This window comes from Perna viridis, chromosome 3 (assembly GCF_037379345.1).
Source record: "Perna viridis isolate PV_CMFRI_1.1 ecotype Kerala chromosome 3, ASM3737934v1, whole genome shotgun sequence".
Lineage (NCBI taxonomy): Eukaryota > Metazoa > Mollusca > Bivalvia > Mytilida > Mytilidae > Perna > Perna viridis.
In genome coordinates this window covers 51,902,703-51,920,652 of record NC_142447.1, presented here as the reverse complement: position 1 = coordinate 51,920,652, position 17,950 = coordinate 51,902,703, and the positions used below count along the sequence as shown (strand labels likewise).

General features: G+C 33.1%; 1 protein-coding gene across 7 annotated transcripts in view; it reads right to left on the bottom strand.

Moving 5' to 3' along the window:
• Nucleotides 1-16,057, bottom strand: part of LOC148622835 (alanine--tRNA ligase, cytoplasmic-like) — a 28,046-nt gene extending 11,989 nt beyond the window's left edge. The window contains exons 1-11 of one of the 7 annotated variants that reach the window (XM_088573079.1): nucleotides 16,012-16,057; nucleotides 13,868-14,084; nucleotides 12,984-13,172; nucleotides 12,575-12,720; nucleotides 9,784-9,975; nucleotides 6,979-7,123; nucleotides 5,495-5,628; nucleotides 4,896-5,004; nucleotides 4,601-4,639; nucleotides 4,039-4,150; nucleotides 106-260 (exon numbers count right to left, since the gene is read on the bottom strand). In XM_088573079.1, coding sequence (XP_088429205.1) covers nucleotides 106-260; nucleotides 4,039-4,150; nucleotides 4,601-4,639; nucleotides 4,896-5,004; nucleotides 5,495-5,628; nucleotides 6,979-7,123; nucleotides 9,784-9,975; nucleotides 12,575-12,720; nucleotides 12,984-13,172; nucleotides 13,868-14,077 — 1,431 coding nt within the window. In that variant the 5' untranslated portion in view covers nucleotides 14,078-14,084; nucleotides 16,012-16,057. The other 6 variants (XM_088573077.1, XM_088573081.1, XM_088573075.1 and 3 more) reach the window with 6 other exon arrangements.
• Between the last annotated feature and the right edge of the window lie 1,893 nt (nucleotides 16,058-17,950).

The window sequence follows — 17,950 nt, the reverse complement described above, 5'->3', positions numbered from 1 at the left end:
ATAAAATAGATAATGACAACTATAGACACTCATATCTTCTTAACTGAAGACAATTTTTAACCAAATAAATTAAGGATAAAACAATATTCAGTAACATGGCTGTACCTGCTTGATATCATTATGTCTTTTCTCCAGTAAACTCATTAATCCGTCCATATCTGAGTTCACATTATACATATGACTTAAGTCTGGTATCATTTGTACTGGTACACTGTATCCTTCACTATAAACACCATCAATGATGTTCAATAACACCTTATCTAAAAGTAAAAATTGACAGCTGGTAGAAATAATCTAAAGACTTTAATACAAGAGGCTCCCAGGAGCCTGACTAGCTCACCTTGTTAAATTTTGTCTTTCAAGAGCAATAAATTTAACAGAATGTTATCCAACAATTTTGCCTCAAGAAGTCTTTGGTAGAACTTATTATAGGAATCATTTCAGCATTTGAAAGTTTCTTTCTATCTATCATGGTTTTCATGATATTGGCTGAAAACTGTAAAAAAAAAACAAAAATAAAAAAAAAGTCATTTTTCACCTTTCAAGGACAATTACACTTACAAGGAGTCGTCTGACAACTTTTATCCCTGGAGACTTTTGTAGGCTTTATAATAAAGATCATTTCAGAAATTGAAAGAACTTGGCTAACCTGATTTTAGAGATATAAAATGCGAAAAAATACATTCTGACCTCTATGGTCTATTTTTAGAAACGGCAGCCTTTTTCCATGGATCATATATCCCCGCATTAGTTCTATGCAGGTTAACCAAAGGAACATTTATACCAAGTTTGGTTCTTATTGATCTGTTCGTGTCAGAGATTTTTGATGGAAATAACATTAAAAATAGCAAAAAAACACTTGGAAAAAGGGCAAAAACTCAACATGGCTTAACAGATTAAAACAAAAAATTGACCACAGATAGATCTCATCATGCTAAAACTTAAGCGCATGATGTACGCCCATTGCCCTTTTAACTTGTCCTTATGCTTTTAAAGAATTTATGTGATCAACTAGAAATACCCTCCTCCCTCAAAAAAACAAGGAAATAAAAAATGCACAAAAAAATTGGCACTATCAAGGTTACCTCAATTTTGACATTGTCTTGATTTTTCAACCATACATTTCTATCTTGTTTAAAACACACCTTTCTGACAAGGTATTCAAGTACCTTTCATATTTATTACTCGATCATCATAATAAATGGTCTGTTTTAAACGATTTTTCAACGAATAAAATTTTTCCTTGGGGGTTTATGGCCTTTTTTAAAGAGTAAAACTTCATAACATGGAAACGTAAAATTTAACATTTATACAAATTGGAAGGAAGCTTACTTCAATAGATATCAATAATTCATCAAAGTTTAATAAGAGTTAGTGAAAGTGTTTTGAGTGATTGTGCAAAAACTAGAAAATCTCCCTTTTTTTAAGTATAAAAATTCATAACACTGAAACTTGAAAATCACCCTTTTTTTTAAGGAAAAAAATTCATAACATGAAAACAAAAAATCTGAAATTAACAAAAAATGGAAAGGGAGCTTACATCAATAGATATGAACAATTCACCAAAGTTTCATTAAAGTTGATGAAAGTGTTTTTTGAGTTATTTTGACGGACAACGGTATACCATACGTCCTGTCTTTGATGGGCATATAAAAACTACTGTCTGACCCGTAAGTTCTATTTTAAGTAATGGTGGCCATGTTTTTGACCAACTGAAATTCCCACAGCAGTTCTATACAGGATACCCCAAGGAACATTCATACCAACTTTGGTTCCAATTGGTCAAATAGTGTCAGAGGAGAATATTTCTGAAAAAAATAACATTAAAAAGAAAAAAAACGTAGAAAAAGGGCAAAAACTCTGACATGGCTTATCGGATTAAAACGAAAATTTAACTTCAGATAGATCTCATCATGCTGAACACTTTCACCTACGTCAGAATAGGCTAAACCTGACACTTTGGAAGATATATGCAAAAAACTACTGTCTGACCCCTAAGTTCTATTATTAATAATAGTGGCAATGTTTTTCAATGGGACCAAGAATCCCAACAACAGTTCTATGCAAGATACACCAAGGAACATTCATACCAAGTTTAGTTTCCATTGGTCAAGTAGTGTCAGAGGAGAAAATTTCTGAAAGAAATAACACTAAAAATAGCAAAAAAAGTCGAAAAAGGGCAAGAACTCCAACATGGCTTAACATATTAAAACAAGAATTTGACAAATGATAGATCTCATCCTGCTGAACACTTTTATCCTGTCAGAATTTGGCTAAACCTAACGGTTTTGGTGATATATTCAAAAAACTACTGTCTGACCCTATATTCTATTATTAGTAATTCCTACATCAGTTCTACGCAGGATACCAAAAGAATATTCATACCAAGTTTGGTTCCAATTGGTCAAGTAGTGTCAGAGGAGTAGAGTTTTAAAAAATTGTTAATGATGACGACGAAGACGATGGATACCAAGCAATGGCAATAGCTCACAAGGCCTTTGGCAAGGTGAGCTAATTCAGTAAAGAAATAAATGAATAAACACCTGAGCTTAAGAACATGACACACATAACCTATCCCCTACCCCACCCCACCTTACACACACACACAAATACACAGTTTTTGGTGCCTTCAGTAATAGAATTTGCAAACAAAAAATCTGATAAACAACTAAAAAAATCTTAAGACAGATGTAATTTTAAGAAGCCAACAAAAAAAAGCAGATTGAGGAAATCAAAAGTAAACATATAGTAAAAAGAGAAACATAATGGTAATCATATCTGAAGACAGCATCCTTCCATGAACACACAATGTATCTTACTATACTTAAACTTCTAACAAGAAATTCATTATCTTACTGAACAACTAATTCCAAGTTCAGGGAGATATAGCCGAAAGAGCTGAACAACATCTAGGAGTACACCACACTTAAAATAGCAAGATAAAAACTAGATCAATGTTGACATCTGGGCCAAAGACTCAAAAGATGGGTGAGTACTAAATCATCCTGACCTACCAGAAATTCCAAATATTGATGACCAGTATGGGGAACCAAGAATGAACATCTTTGAACCACCAACAAAAGAAGAGATAAAGAAAGCTATCAATGACCTGAAAATAATAAAGCTCCCGACATGGTCAACTTAAACAGTGAATTATTTAAGAAAGAAATAAAGACACCTACAGATAAGCTACACATTCTGTTTTCCAGGAATTATAACTACTACCAAATGAATGGTGTTAAGGACTTATTGTTCATCTACCAAAGTAGAGACTAGAGTAATAAAATGGACTGTTCTAACTAGCACAGTATATCACTTCTTGCCATTCCCAGCAAATGTTTTGAGCAGTTTATGAGAGTTGTGCTTACAAGCTGTAAAACCCTTAATTTAAATTATCTCCCTTAAGTACTCTGCGGGTAATATTATTCCTTTATGCATATCAACATATGATAGCAAACCTTTCTATACAATTTCATCAAAATCCCTTGAGTGGTTAAGGAGGAGTTGAGCTTACATGAAATGTAGACAGACAGACAGACAGACTGATGAACAGACAAGGTGAAACTTTGTTTGCAATGGGTATAATAAGTTAAGTCTATTTGCCTACAAAAAACAACACAGACTAGCATCATGAACCAAATTCAACAGAAGAGATTAAGATGGTTTGGACATGTTACTACAAGAGACCCAAAAAAACATAAAGCAAGTTACTACAAAATGGGCACTGGCTGATGCCAAGACCCCAAAAAAACTGATGAAGAACATTGACTTATAAGTGCAGTATGGGAAAGACCTGGGGTGAAATGCTGAAAATCGTCAGAGGTTGAGATGCTTGGAGATTCCTAATTACAGCCTTATGTACCTATATGCCAGAAGAGTATATATTATACTGTTATTGTATAACAAGTAGATGGACCTAAAGTCAACCAGACAATAGTATTCATCCATCAAAGAAGGAATACAAACAAGAAATTCTTGACAAAATGCTAATATCATTATCCACCAAATATGATTTCAGGTGGACCCCCACTTTCTTACCTGTCAGATGAGTAATGCTAGGGTTTTTCTTTAGATATCTGTTAAAAGCTTTCTGTCCATATTCTACAGCCTTGATGTAATGATCTTCACTCTCCAATAATACATCTTTTATCTGTAAATAATAACATATAAACATAGAAGGACTGTTTCAATTCCTAGGGTGAACTACAGTTTCAATTAAATATAGTGGACCAATCTGAATCATGATTAAGCTGATAAATTCATTGTATATATTCAATTAAAATCTATTAAAGAAAATGACCAAAGAAATTGAACCCTTCACAGTTGATGCAAGTATGAATACAACATTCAAGAGTTGATAAAGCTCTTAATTGAATTGTGATTAAATGTTTCCAATAGCATAAGATTCTGACCAGAGCCAGAATATGTAAGCAATAGGAGAATGTTTAAATTTAAAATGCAATATTGAATTTCAAAAAATAAATATGAGGGGTATATAGGAATCACCATGTCAATATATCCAAAGAAAATAAATTCATACAACATGTTCATATAAGAAATTAATTCATATAATACAAGCAAGTTAATGTAGCAATAATACCTTTGTTCTATTATTCTCTATCTCAGGGAATGCATCACTCTGAAAAAGGTTTATAAATTAAGACCAAATTCGCTTTTTTATAACAAAGCAAAACTCTGAAGTATCGATGTGTATGAATATCAACCATATGAATGTACAACTGAAGACCTCTTTTAAGTATAACATCACATTAAAAGTAAATTTTCTAAATGATACAAGGCTGATTTTTTAGCCTAAAAGTTAAGGACACAGACATAATTTATAGATAATCATTAATAAAACAACGACAATTGACCTCTATATTTATACAATTTACCAGGGTCTGTGATACAACATCAACAAGCTTTGGCACTGATCCATTAGGCATTTGTAACACCTTCTTTGATTGGTGGAGACATCTAAATATCACTGACTGTAACTTGTGCCTAACCATGTATAGAAATTAAAGTAAATGCAACAGTCTGTCACTTTAAAAATCAGCTGTATAGTTATCACCAATGAATATACAAAGTGTATGATATTTATCAAATATCTTCATATATTGTCTTCATCCTTCACTTTTTATAAAATAAGTTGGATAACATGAAGATAAATGTGTATATCACATATATTTGTAAAAAGTAACTGTAAACATTAGTTATCAAAATGTGTTAGAATACAAAGAAGTATCTTCTCTTCACAACATGAAAATTGAAAACAACTATTGAGATACAAATTAGATTGAAACATATCTATCCTTGGCTTTTACTCATAGTCTGACCTCAATTAAAACATACTTACTCTTGGTTTTTACTCCCAGTCTGCTCTCAATTAAATCATACCAACCCTTGGATTATACTCCTAGTCTGTCCTCAATTAAAACATACTAACCCTTGGCTTCCACTCCAAGTCTGTTCTCAATTAAAACATACTAACCCTTGGCTTTTACTCCCAGGTAACAATCCATCAGCAATACATACAGATGCCATTCTTACATGGTCAGCTACAATTCTATAGGCTATATCAATGTCATCAGTTGTAGTACCTAAGTAGGCCCTTGTATTACTGCACTGTAAAGATGGAAGACATTCACTTCAATCACATACCAGGTAGTAATGATTGCTATGAGGAAATGGATAAGCCTTCATGCAAAGGAAGCATATGTGTTTATTAAGCAATGAAGCAAAAGTTATGAAGTTTTTCATATAACTGCTTTGTAATAAAGAAGCTGCATAACTTTTGATTAAACAATGAAATTTTAAAGAGTAATCAAGGGAAACAAGATTGTAGCGGAAATCAAAAGAATGTTATCCAGGGACAAAGACCAGACATGGCAAACAGACAAACACAACAAAGAACACAAAGTAACTAAAATCATACATACCATACAAAGTAATAAAAGTAAATGAGCAACTCGGACTCAACTAAAAACTGGAAGCATGGACCATGTGTACCAACAGTGTCCTCTCCTTAGACCAAAAGTAGATGAAAGAGGAAAGGAAAACTATGACAAGTTGAACAAATAAGTTTTCACGGTGCAGATGGATACACCGACGATCCAAAAGTTCATGATGACGATCATAAAACTTAAAACTTCTGTAGTGATGACTTCAATCTTGTAGCAACATAAACCTGTTGCAGAAGCCTAATTGTAAGACGTCCAGAGCAATACAAAAAGCCTGCATAGTTACAGCAAGCTCTGGCATAACATTTGAGTTATAATATGAAAACTCAATATGCAGGTGCTGAAGGGATGTTGCCAGATGAAAGGAAAGTTGAATATATCGGATGAAAAGACATTGTGTTTGTCATATAGTTTGGCCAATACGTTTCCTTTTCCTTTAATGCTTTATAAGTGTAGGTCAAGATATGAGGCTGACTTCACTGTATCTGTAGTATCCTTTATCTCAAGTTCTTCTGGGTAGATGTAATGTATCAAATGCCCGAAATTAGGATTGGTTAACGATAATATATCATCTATACAGTGGAAACTGAGATAAAAGGATCTAGATAAACGATGTTCCTTGTTTTGGATCAGATCAGCTATAAAGTCAGCCTCATAAGAGTGAAGGAACAGGTCAGCATTCTGTTATCAGCACAATTAAAAATTGGAATTAAAATTTCATGGACTTCAACATTAGTTTCGAAAGAATTCAGTCCTTACTCTGAATTCTTTAAAAAATTGAAATTTTAAGAGAAAACTTGTGTCTCTTAAAAAATCATTACTTAGTTTTAGAATTGCCTTATCTTATTCACTGTAGCCTGTACTTGTAAACTACTTTTCAACAAATTATACAATGTATGGGCAGATTTGCCCTTAATTAGACATATTGCCCTTTAATTTTTATCAAATATCATCATCAATTGATGTGCTGATAACGGAATGTTTTAGTCCTTGAATACTACAGAAATTCTCGTACCTTTTGAATGGCGTGAAATAAAGGAAGAAAGAGATCAGTATTGTATGTAGATGATGATTGGTTCAATACTGCTAATATTCTCTCTAACCCCATTCCTGTATCTACATGTACTTTATGTAATGGCTCTAGACTACCATCTGACATTCTGTAAAACAACAAAATTCTTCTTTCAATTAAGGTTTGACTGGAAAAACTGTTCAAAATTTGCAAGAGCTTTATTATTATTTTTCTCATCTCTTTGAACAGAGCTATCTGAATATTATAATTCAAAGGCGACAATGGTCATCATTTATAGGGTCTCCTCCTTATAAATGTTATTATGTTTGATTAATCTAGACCAATATGGTTCTTGACAACAGCCTATTGTTATTGTCATTCTCTGTAAGAATCAGATGAGACAATAAGAAGAAACCATCACATTTAACTACTTGCACCATCACAGTTTCATATTGTGCCTCATTGGTTTTGTAAAATGAGGTAAAATTTTATTGAAAAACAAAGCACATGAGCAATTCAAAGACAGAAAACTCCACCATAAGGCATATATCTTATTGAAAATTGTCCCTATTTTCACAGGCATCAGATGGTAAGATCAACTGGTGATTGTTAAATGTAGAATTATATGCTAAAACAAGTGTTTTTTTTCTTCTGGCTGATTCTTACACACACTGGCAATTACAAAATTTTAGAACCTTAGTCTGCTGATTAATGTGACTGTCCCAATGGAGAACTGATGTAGGTTGCACTGGTATATATATGTTTGAAAGTATAGATTGTACTAGACATCCTGTGGACAACTGCAATAGATTGAGCTAGACTTATCCAGTGGTTAACTTGTGTAAATTATGTTAGACTAATCCTTTAGACATCTAGAGAAGATTGTGCTAGACTAAATCTGTGGTAAACAAGTCTAGACTAATCCTGTGGTAAACAAGTGTAGATGGTACTAGATAATCCTACAGATAACTAGTGTGGATTGTGCTAGACTAATCCTGTGGTAAACAAGTGTAGATGGTACTAGATAATCCTACAGATAACTAATGTGGATTGAGCTAGACTAATCCTGTGGTAAACAAGTCTAGACTAATCCTGTGGTAAACAAGTGTAGATGGTACTAGATAATCCTATAGACATCTAGTATAGATTGTGTTACACAAATCCCATGGTAAACAAGTGTAGATTGGACTAGATAATCCTGTACATAAATAATGTTGATTGTACTTGACTAATCCTGTGGATAACTAGTGAAGATTGTGCTTGAATAACCCTATGGGCATCTAGTGTAGATTTTCAAGATTATTATCAGAATATAATAGCATTAAAACCTATGATTTTTCATCCCTTTATACGTCTATTCCCAATACTCAATTAAAATCCTGGCTCAAAAACATTATATAATGTACATCTTTGTTAGTAACACCAAAAAAGATGGTACACCTCGATTCAGATATGTAGTACTCATAATTTGTAAAAAAAACTGTTCCAAATCATCTTCCTAATATACTGAATACATTTCCAAAATGATGGAATTTTTTTTATCGACAACACCAACATATTTGTCCAGTGTGGTAGACATGTTTTTCAACACACGCTCTGTATTCCAATTGGAACAAATAAAAGTCCTCTACTCGTTGACTTAAGAAAAAGGATACTTAAGACATTTTGAAGTTAGCCTCATATCTTGACCTGTATCTTAGAAATTGATGGAAATGGAAAACTATTGACCAAATTATGTCAACTTTCCTTTCATCTGAGTAAAATCCTTTCAGCTCAGAGCTTGCAAAACCTACAGAGACTTTTTGGATCATGCTAAACTTCTTACAATTAGGCTTTTGGAACAGAATTAGGTGGCTACAAGATTGAAGTCATCACTACAGAAAGTTTATGGTCATAATGAAATTGTGGATTGTTATCATGTATCTATCTGCACCATGAGAACTTAATTGATCAATGTGCCAGTTTTCCCTTCCTCTTTTGCTTACAAGTAATTTACTTTTTATGAGCAACTCGACAGGTGATTCTAGAAAAGCAGAGGATGCTTAGCCTACCAGTGCACCTGGTCCATGCTGCCAGTTTTTACTGGAGTCTAAGTTGCTCATTTACTTTTGTCTCTTTGTACGTATTTTTTTATGTTCTTTGTTGTGTGTGTCTGTTTTCCTTGTCTGGTCTTTTTCCCTGGATTACATGCTTTTGATTTCTGCAAATACTTGGTTCACTTAACTTGATTACTCTTGTACTAGACTAATCCTGTGGACATCTAGTGTAGATTGTACTAGACTAATCTTGTGGATATCTAGTGTAGATAATACCAGACTAATCCGGTGGTTAACTAGTGTAGATTGTACAAGACTAATCTTGTGGATATCTAGTGTAGATAATACCAGACTAATCCTGTGGTTAACTAGTGTAGATTGTACTAGACTAATCTTGTGGATATCTAGTGTAGATAATACTAGACTAATTCTGTGGTTAACTAGTGTAAATTGTGCTAGACTAATTCTGTGGATAACTAGTGTTGACTAAACTAGACTTGTCCTGTAGACAAATATTCTTGAACAGCTTGTCCATGACATTATCATTTCTTTAAGACAACAAATTGTTTTTATTCCTTTTTGGTTGAAAAAGACACCCCTTCTAGTAACAAAATGAATATGAGATAACATTTTTAAACAACACAAAAAAACCAAAAGTCTGTTATTACAATTACAAAACACTGTTTTTTATCTCCATAGCAACTAAGAGAATGTCAGTCAGACAAAGGATCTTCTCTTCTTTGAAATCAAATACAACTTCCAAGTATCTTACCTATTATATTGCATAAAGACAAGATTCCAAATCTCTATGACATTCTCTGATCCCCTGTTCACTAAACTACTGTTGTTACAAGTTTCTAAGTGGTCATAATGTATCTCCGTACAAGGGCCACAAGGACCAGTCTCACCCATATCCCAAAAATTATCATTCATTCCAAATGGCAAAATTCTATCTGGTGGGATACTGAAATTAAAATTGTTTAATTTCCAAAACAATGAGCAAAAATTGTAATAAATAATATACTCTGCTATTATTCACTTTTCCAACAATTCAAAATGGTATAATGCATGGATAATTCATAATTGCAAGTTTAGATAAATAATGGATCCTGCTATTGCATTACAAAATCAACTGATTCAAAAAAGAGTTAGTGGTGTCAGCACTTATATTCACCTCTAAATAACAGTCTTGCCATATTTTTTAAAGCAATGGAAAAAAAACTTTACTCAAGCGTTAACATGTTATATGATCATCTCTAATAACTTAAAGTGTAAGTTCACAATTTTTACAAGTGGGGTTCTATTGATTCATTCATAAACTAACAGTATCGTACAAATTTATTTTACTATTTAAGAATAAAACTACTTTTTATGACAATGAAATTTGTCACTGTTACAAAAATATTATCTCAATAGCACTGAAGACTTACAAACGGGCATTTCTTAGTATGACCACGAATTTAGTTTGTCAATCGAGTCATCGTGAAATTTATTTACCTGGTGACACCTACACAATGATATAGTAAATCATATTGCATATTGAGCTCCGCAGCCCCAGGCAGTCTACCGTTAGTAAATTAAAGTCCAAGTCTGAGGCATAACACCACTTGGAGATATATGCATGTAATTAATATATTAAAACTACTTAAAGGATATAAAAAGAAATTGTGAGAAAATAACAATCTTTTTTTTCATCTTTTTGAAACTATGATTTCCTGATTAAATTCTCGAAACTGTATCATTTGAATAACTTTTTAAAACATTGTACTAGCTTATTTGTGTATTAGCTTAGTCATCAATTTGATTATTTAATTAAGTCATATCCATCCGTTGAGTATCTACATGTAGTTAATCGAAATTTTCAGGATGTGGTTAGCATGCTGGTCTACCTGTGTATATAGCACAGTATATAAGAAGTAGCTTACATGTCTGTGTAATGTAAATCATATAACTGTATACACAAGTTTAGTGTAACACATGATGCATAAATCAGAAAAAGTCATATGATAAGTTTTCAGGCAACAAATATTTAAAGGTTAATTAAGACTTTATACAAGAATTAAACCAGATAGACCAAAGCAATGTGTAACAAATTATAGTAAGCAAAAATTGCTTAAATACGCAAATAGTTTAATTTAGAAATTCCAGGATATGAATATAATGAGACAAAATAATGTTTATTGTTTGTGAGAGATTTAAGTCATTCATTTTCAATCATATAAAATTTAGATGTCATATATAATTGATTAATTCTTTTTTGTTTCGTTCACCTAATAAAATTAAATTTTATCAAAAATCATTCCCATTTATGATGTACATGTATAAACTGTACATGTTACTTCATAATATTTCCTGTGACTTTTTCCCTACATTTGATTTTTATTAACACACCTACATGTAATCCTTATGAAATAAATAATAATTTTTATTTTTTATTTTTTAATATAATTTCAACATAGCTTAACTGAAATTCCCTTTTAAAACTAAATTTTAATCTGATTCCTATTTTAGAATTAATACCATTTTCACTCCATTGGCATGTTTGGATAGAACATAGTGCATTTTATGTATTCTTTTAACTAGGAATAAATTTATCATTTATAAAGTCCTTTTAAAGTTGAAATAGAAAATACGTGAACCCATGTATTTCAATTAAATATTCAAGAGCCTAATTGCTAATTTCATATCAATAACATATCATATTAATTTTTATACACACAATTATGTGTTTTAAGCACTAATTAAAAGTCAGTTTTTTAATTACAGGCAAAATTACTTTTTCTACTCTCACCTGTCCTGATGGACAGGTAAATTTTTCCTCAAACACCAGAATTTATTTATCAATTAATGAGTTGTATATTACAAATAACAGAATCAATTTCAAAGGATTCATACCTGGCATACCAGTTATTAGAGGTACTCCAGGTATTTATCAGGCAATGCTGCGAGCTGTACTGCATGTACAATGTATTTGACTTCTCAAGATCGAAGACATTCATAATTAAAATGCATTTTTTGTCAAAACTAAGCATTTTTAGTATAAATGAATAAGTCTTCCTTTAAAACTAATGTGAGATCTACACACACTCAAATTTTGTAAAAAAAAATAGGGAACTTACACTTTAAGGCTTTCTATGAAATTTATGTGTATGTAATTTAATAATATTGATGTATTCTGTTTACAATCTCAATTATGTTAAAGAGCTTCTTCAGATACAAGCAGGCCATTTTTTTTTACTTCAAGACAACACGTTATAATTTTCTCAAAAACAGTAACATCACTAATTATGCCATTTTTTCATAGATCCAAATATCTGCACCAACCCCAATAGAAAAAATGCATTTTCCAGCATAGACATCTGTAAATCCATACTCATTTTTTTCTTGAACTATTAAAAACCTAAAATGTATCTTCAAATTCCGCCCCCCCCCCCAATTTTTTCAGTAACTTTCACTACATATGGGCACAACCTAAATGTCACAACATTAGTTTAGACAGCAAATTGGTGTACACTGATTAAAAAGCTTAAAAGTTCCTTAAAAGTTTCAGAATAAAATTTTACCTTAAGTTTTGCCAAATATCTTTGGTTTCTAAGTCGGGCTTAAGTCCAAGAGTCATATCTCCTCCAAAATAAGTAAAGTACAGCCTGCTGACTGGTATATTATACACATTAGTCAGCAGTTCTAGTGCCATTCTACATGCTTCTTCCTGTTCAGATATGAAAACTATTAAAACTTATCTATAACTATTTAACAGGTCTTCCTTGTTAATAACAATAATTTAATGTCTATTATATAATAATAATGTACTGTTTATTGTAAACACCAAATCCTTGTCTCAATCATTACAAATGTTCTATAAACAATTTTACACATTTTGTCAATATACACAAACATTTAAGCCAAGAGTGTAAATTTTGTTTTTTTCCGACACAAAACAGAACCAATAAAGTCATTAAAAACAAATCCAACCTTAAAGTAATCACCAAATGACCAGCTTCCTAACATCTCAAAGAAAGTGTGATGGCACAAGTCTTTCCCAACATCATCCAGGTCATTGTGTTTTCCTCCTACTCTAACACATTTCTGACTATTGACAACTCTCTTATACTCAGTCATAGGATGGTTTCCGTCTACCATGTCCAAAAATATTGGTTTAAACTAAAATACATTGGAAATTGTATATGTAAAAGTAAAATCAATTATGCAAATATTCTTCATAGGGATGGAACATCAGCAACATCCTACATACTGTATGTAGTTCCTCAGTCAAAACATCAATCATGGCTCACAATCTTTGTCAGAAGTGATGTATTTTGGAAGTAACAGATGCAGTTAGGATGTGATTGTCTGATCTTTTAATACAAACACACAACATGTTTTAGGAAATTTCACATATTCCCGTTGGTTGAAACATCAGCCATATCACAACACAACAGTGTATTATCAATAAAGTTAAATACAATTTGAGTACAAATAGCTCCGTCCCTCATGGGTAAAGCCGAAGATCATATTGTAGTCATACATGATTTTGCTTATTGTTAAGATTTAGGAAGTTAAAAATTAATAGGTAGTTCTAAAACAAACAATGTTGTATGCTTGTTCCAACAAAAATCTGTAACTTTTGATACTAAGTTTAAATAAAATTCAGAAATTCCTATTTAAATAGGAAGAAACTATGTCTGTATAGTGCATGCACATGCTTATTTTCGTACATTATTCAGTTATCAGGAATATTAGGAAAATTTCAATATTTGGGAAGAAATACCAGTATAGCTACATGTATGATCTACAACAAGACAGTAAAACATCAGCAATCTTAATGAAAACTACGTGTATATTTTACAAAAAAGTACCTGATTCATTCCTGCATTGGTGAAATAAGTTCCCTGGTTCTTTTTTGGAATAACAGGTGATGATGGTATAAATCTGTGGTCATATTTCTGACAGAAGAACTCAATAAATGACTGTCTGACGACAGTTGATGTCCAGTTCACACCTCTTTGTTGTTGATATAAGGCATTAAGACAGTTTTTACACAAGTTGCGGGAACCAATCTTGAACATTTTAAATCTGAAATAAAAAATGTCAACAACAAAATATCAACATTTCTCCTAACAATATCTACATTGTTAGTGGTGATGTATAGTTCAAAGATTTTAAAAAGTTTTCACTCATTCAATTTGTGCTTGAGGAACCTGAAGTGTTTGAATCCAATGATTTTATTTGTCCAGTTAATCATATATACATTATTATTCTGTAGTTTTGTTAAGGTCTTATCTATTTTTTGTTACATTTGTAAATGATTTGACAAAAGCCAACATCATTTTTTCAGCCTAAATTTCAAAAACAATTCACAAATCCTTGTAGATACCTTAAATTCATAAACATTTACCTGAGTGCATTGGTTGGGCACATGTATTGGGACACTCTCTAACACAATACAGTGAAAACTGTCTGAACCAAATTTCTATGGGACTGAAGAAATTGTTCTGTTTAGACAAGTGTTAGGTTTCAATACACAGGGTTATATTGCATATATAATTACATGAAAGATTGGATTAGACAGGATTTGTGTCTTTTCAGGTTTTGGTTGAGACAGCCAAGGTTGTACTGTATTTATATAACTCCCAAACAAATCCTTTTTTTATAACACTGCTTTGGTATTTTTTTTTTGTTTTTTTTTAAATATCATGTCTCATTTTCTCACTAAAGGCTTTCAATTTTCATAAAGAAAACAAGGAGGCAACCAACAAAGGATTATGAAAAAAAATCAGTAATGTCCTATGCATGAAGTGTCCCCTATGTGAGGTGTCCCCTGCATGATGAGTTGGCTGCCTTATTGCACAAAAAAAAATTCATCACACTTGTTTAAAAATATTGTCCAGGTCTATGGATATCAGGTCTGTTTACCCAAGTATCTAAAAGTCCTTTTGTCCTAATAGTCTGATAGCCTTATATTAGATATTATAAAGGTTTATCACTACATGCACCTAATCAGTCTTTGGAATTGGGACCAGCTGACCAGCCAATGGTAGTAAAAATAGCGGCAGACTTGCAGAAATTTTGCTTCCAAGACAAAGTATCCTATATAAAATTCTTTTCAGAATAAGGGTAGGGGATGGACTGGAATTTTGACAGCAAAGACATTGTACCTTTCGATAAATATGGCCTCAATATGACCACGAAGTCCCTCTGCCCCAGTGCATGAAGACAAACCAGTGCATATATAAATTTATTATTTTAAAATCATATCCAAAACGACCCGACTTTTGCAGGGTTAATTTTATCAATTCTGAATTAAATATTAAAGTAACAGGACCTGTAGGCTGTATATGCAGGGGAGTTCATAGATATAGATATGGTTCTTACTATACGTCGACTGGAACTTTTAAGATACAGTGTATTTAATATTTTTCGACAACCAGTTTCGGGGTAAAACAAGAACCCTGAACAAATTTCCGACACCAATTCCTGATGCTCGCCCGTCCAATGCTCCATATCAGAAAATTTAATTGCACTTGAATAGCATAAATTACATTTGAATCATACATCAATTGATCCCAAACTTGATTGTTAAGAATATCTAATTTGAATTAGCACTTTGGGTGGGGATTTTTTTCCTTTTTGCAATATTTCTTGTATAAATATAAAAATCCCGACCCCAAGTACCTGTGGTGACTGGAAAGAAGACAATTTTTATCACCTGCAGTACATGGTCTGGTGACTTCAAAGTTCACTTTCATATAGGAAAAGTTTTTTAATAGACTATTTTGTGCTAACTGTAGACGACTCGATGAGCATGCTCAATACACATTCCCGCGACGAAAATTCTTTTGTCCTGTAACGGGAGAGCACGATTTGACTTCCAAAAGTATACTCCACCACCGAGGATCGAACCCTAGACCGCTCGGTGACAAGCCAGTGACAAACCGACTCGGCTAAAGAATTAATCCTTTAGCCAAGTCAATTAACTGGCCATTAAAATTTCAATACCTACTACAACACACGTAGGCCGTCATGCCACAGTTCTACCCAAGCCCTACCTCGCGGAAGTGTATATTGAGCATGCTCATTAACTTACCACAAAAGAGTTTATTACATTACATATTATGGGAAAAAAGCTAACATAACTTGTGTTTAAATAAGTTTCAGTCTGTCTGTCATCGAGGTCAACTGGGGGCAGCAGACGACGTACGATCGGGTGACATTGCAATGGGAGTTAAGGGTACAAAAACTAAATTCGATTACTGTCAGAAATTTTTAAATCATACATATATAGCAGAGGCATTTCTGATATTTTAATGTTCGGAGACGTATTTCCACATTACTATTACTGTTCTTATAGCCTTCGTGCAGGTCCGGGTGTCAAAAGAATAGGCCTGCAGCAGCGCTAAGCTTGTCGTAAAAGGCGACTAAATAGTGCTCAGAAACCTAGCCGGGGGCTAGGGCGCTCTGCCCACAGAGCAACTGGGTTGTGTGCCCCGGGTGGTGGAATGGGCTACCCCTGGCGTGTTACATGCTGGGGTTGTCAGGCTATAATACGGAAAACCGGACCGCAAACCATAGTGGTGCACCGTGTTGGGAAAGATGCCACGTTCCTCGCACGTTTAACAACCCTACTGTGGTATTCTCCCGGAGTAGGAACCATAGGACTCCGCCACAGGAGGCTAAATTGCCCGAACCTACCCATCTCCCTATTTCCATTGGCAATCAAAATTTGTCGACCCCATTATCCTTGTGTCCCATCCCTTTTTCGTTTCATCATCATCATTTCATGTTCATTTTATCATCCACTTCATGTTCATTGTCTGAATATAGCTGAAATATTGCTTTTCGGACGTTAAACCCCAACAATCAATCAATCAATCTTGTAGCCTTCGAATCCGATATCCATTCTTTGCCTAGTATAAAACCGAAAACCAGTTTCCATCAGAGTAGACGTTAGGGAAATGGCGAATGTGTAATCTAGTCCCTGTTCAAAAACAAGGGGGTGCAGGGGGTTGGCACACCCTCCTTTATACTGGAAATTTCGTCATTTTCGTGTTTAAAATCGACAAAAATGCCAAACAATGTCTTAGCACTTATTTCTATCTAGTATGTGGACTCTTGTTTAATATCACCGCTAGTACCCTTTTTTTCTGAGGAACGAGGACTGGCACCCCTCCTTTTCAAAGTGTCTGGACCATTATAATGTACAGGTATTATAAAAATAAATATTAATTTGTAGTAAGTATGTACTGCCTATATCAGCGAGCACCATGAGCTTTACCATACTTGTACCGTCTGTGCGAGATTCGTAAGAGTTGACAAGGACATTAAAACCCCTTAGACACAAATTAAAGGGGGGTGTGGTTAGTGTCAGATGATTTTTTTTTTTTCGCAAGCGCAATATTTTATTTATATTTCAACAGCATGCGAAATCAATGAATTCATTTGAAAATATGCATTGTTGAAGAACATTCAAGGAATGAGTTAAAAAAATGTTTTTCCCAATTTTGAACATTAGTTTTGTATATATTTTTTAGATCCCAGCAGGTTAGGTTCTTGACAACAGTAAACAGTTGAAGTGCGGCGATACACATTCGTACATGCATGTTTTCCCGAACTTTTTAAAAACACATCATGTGCACTAGTACTATTTCTAATAAATAAAAAGAATTAGAAAAGACTCGAAAACTATCGGAGAAGTTGAAATTAGTTTTGCTGGAACGTAATTATTTAACCTATATATTTTAATTACTTTGTTTTAAGCACAGGGATAGGATTTTTTAATTTTTTATTTTCCCCCCCAAAAATTGGAAATTCATCGTTTTTAACCAATTTAGCAAGTTCTGACGAAAATTTGGCCATCTTTCCCAATTTTGACCCTCCCCTCTCCACTCGAAATTCATATAAATGGCTTTTTTGCAATTTTGAGGAGGGATGACCCAGCCAGC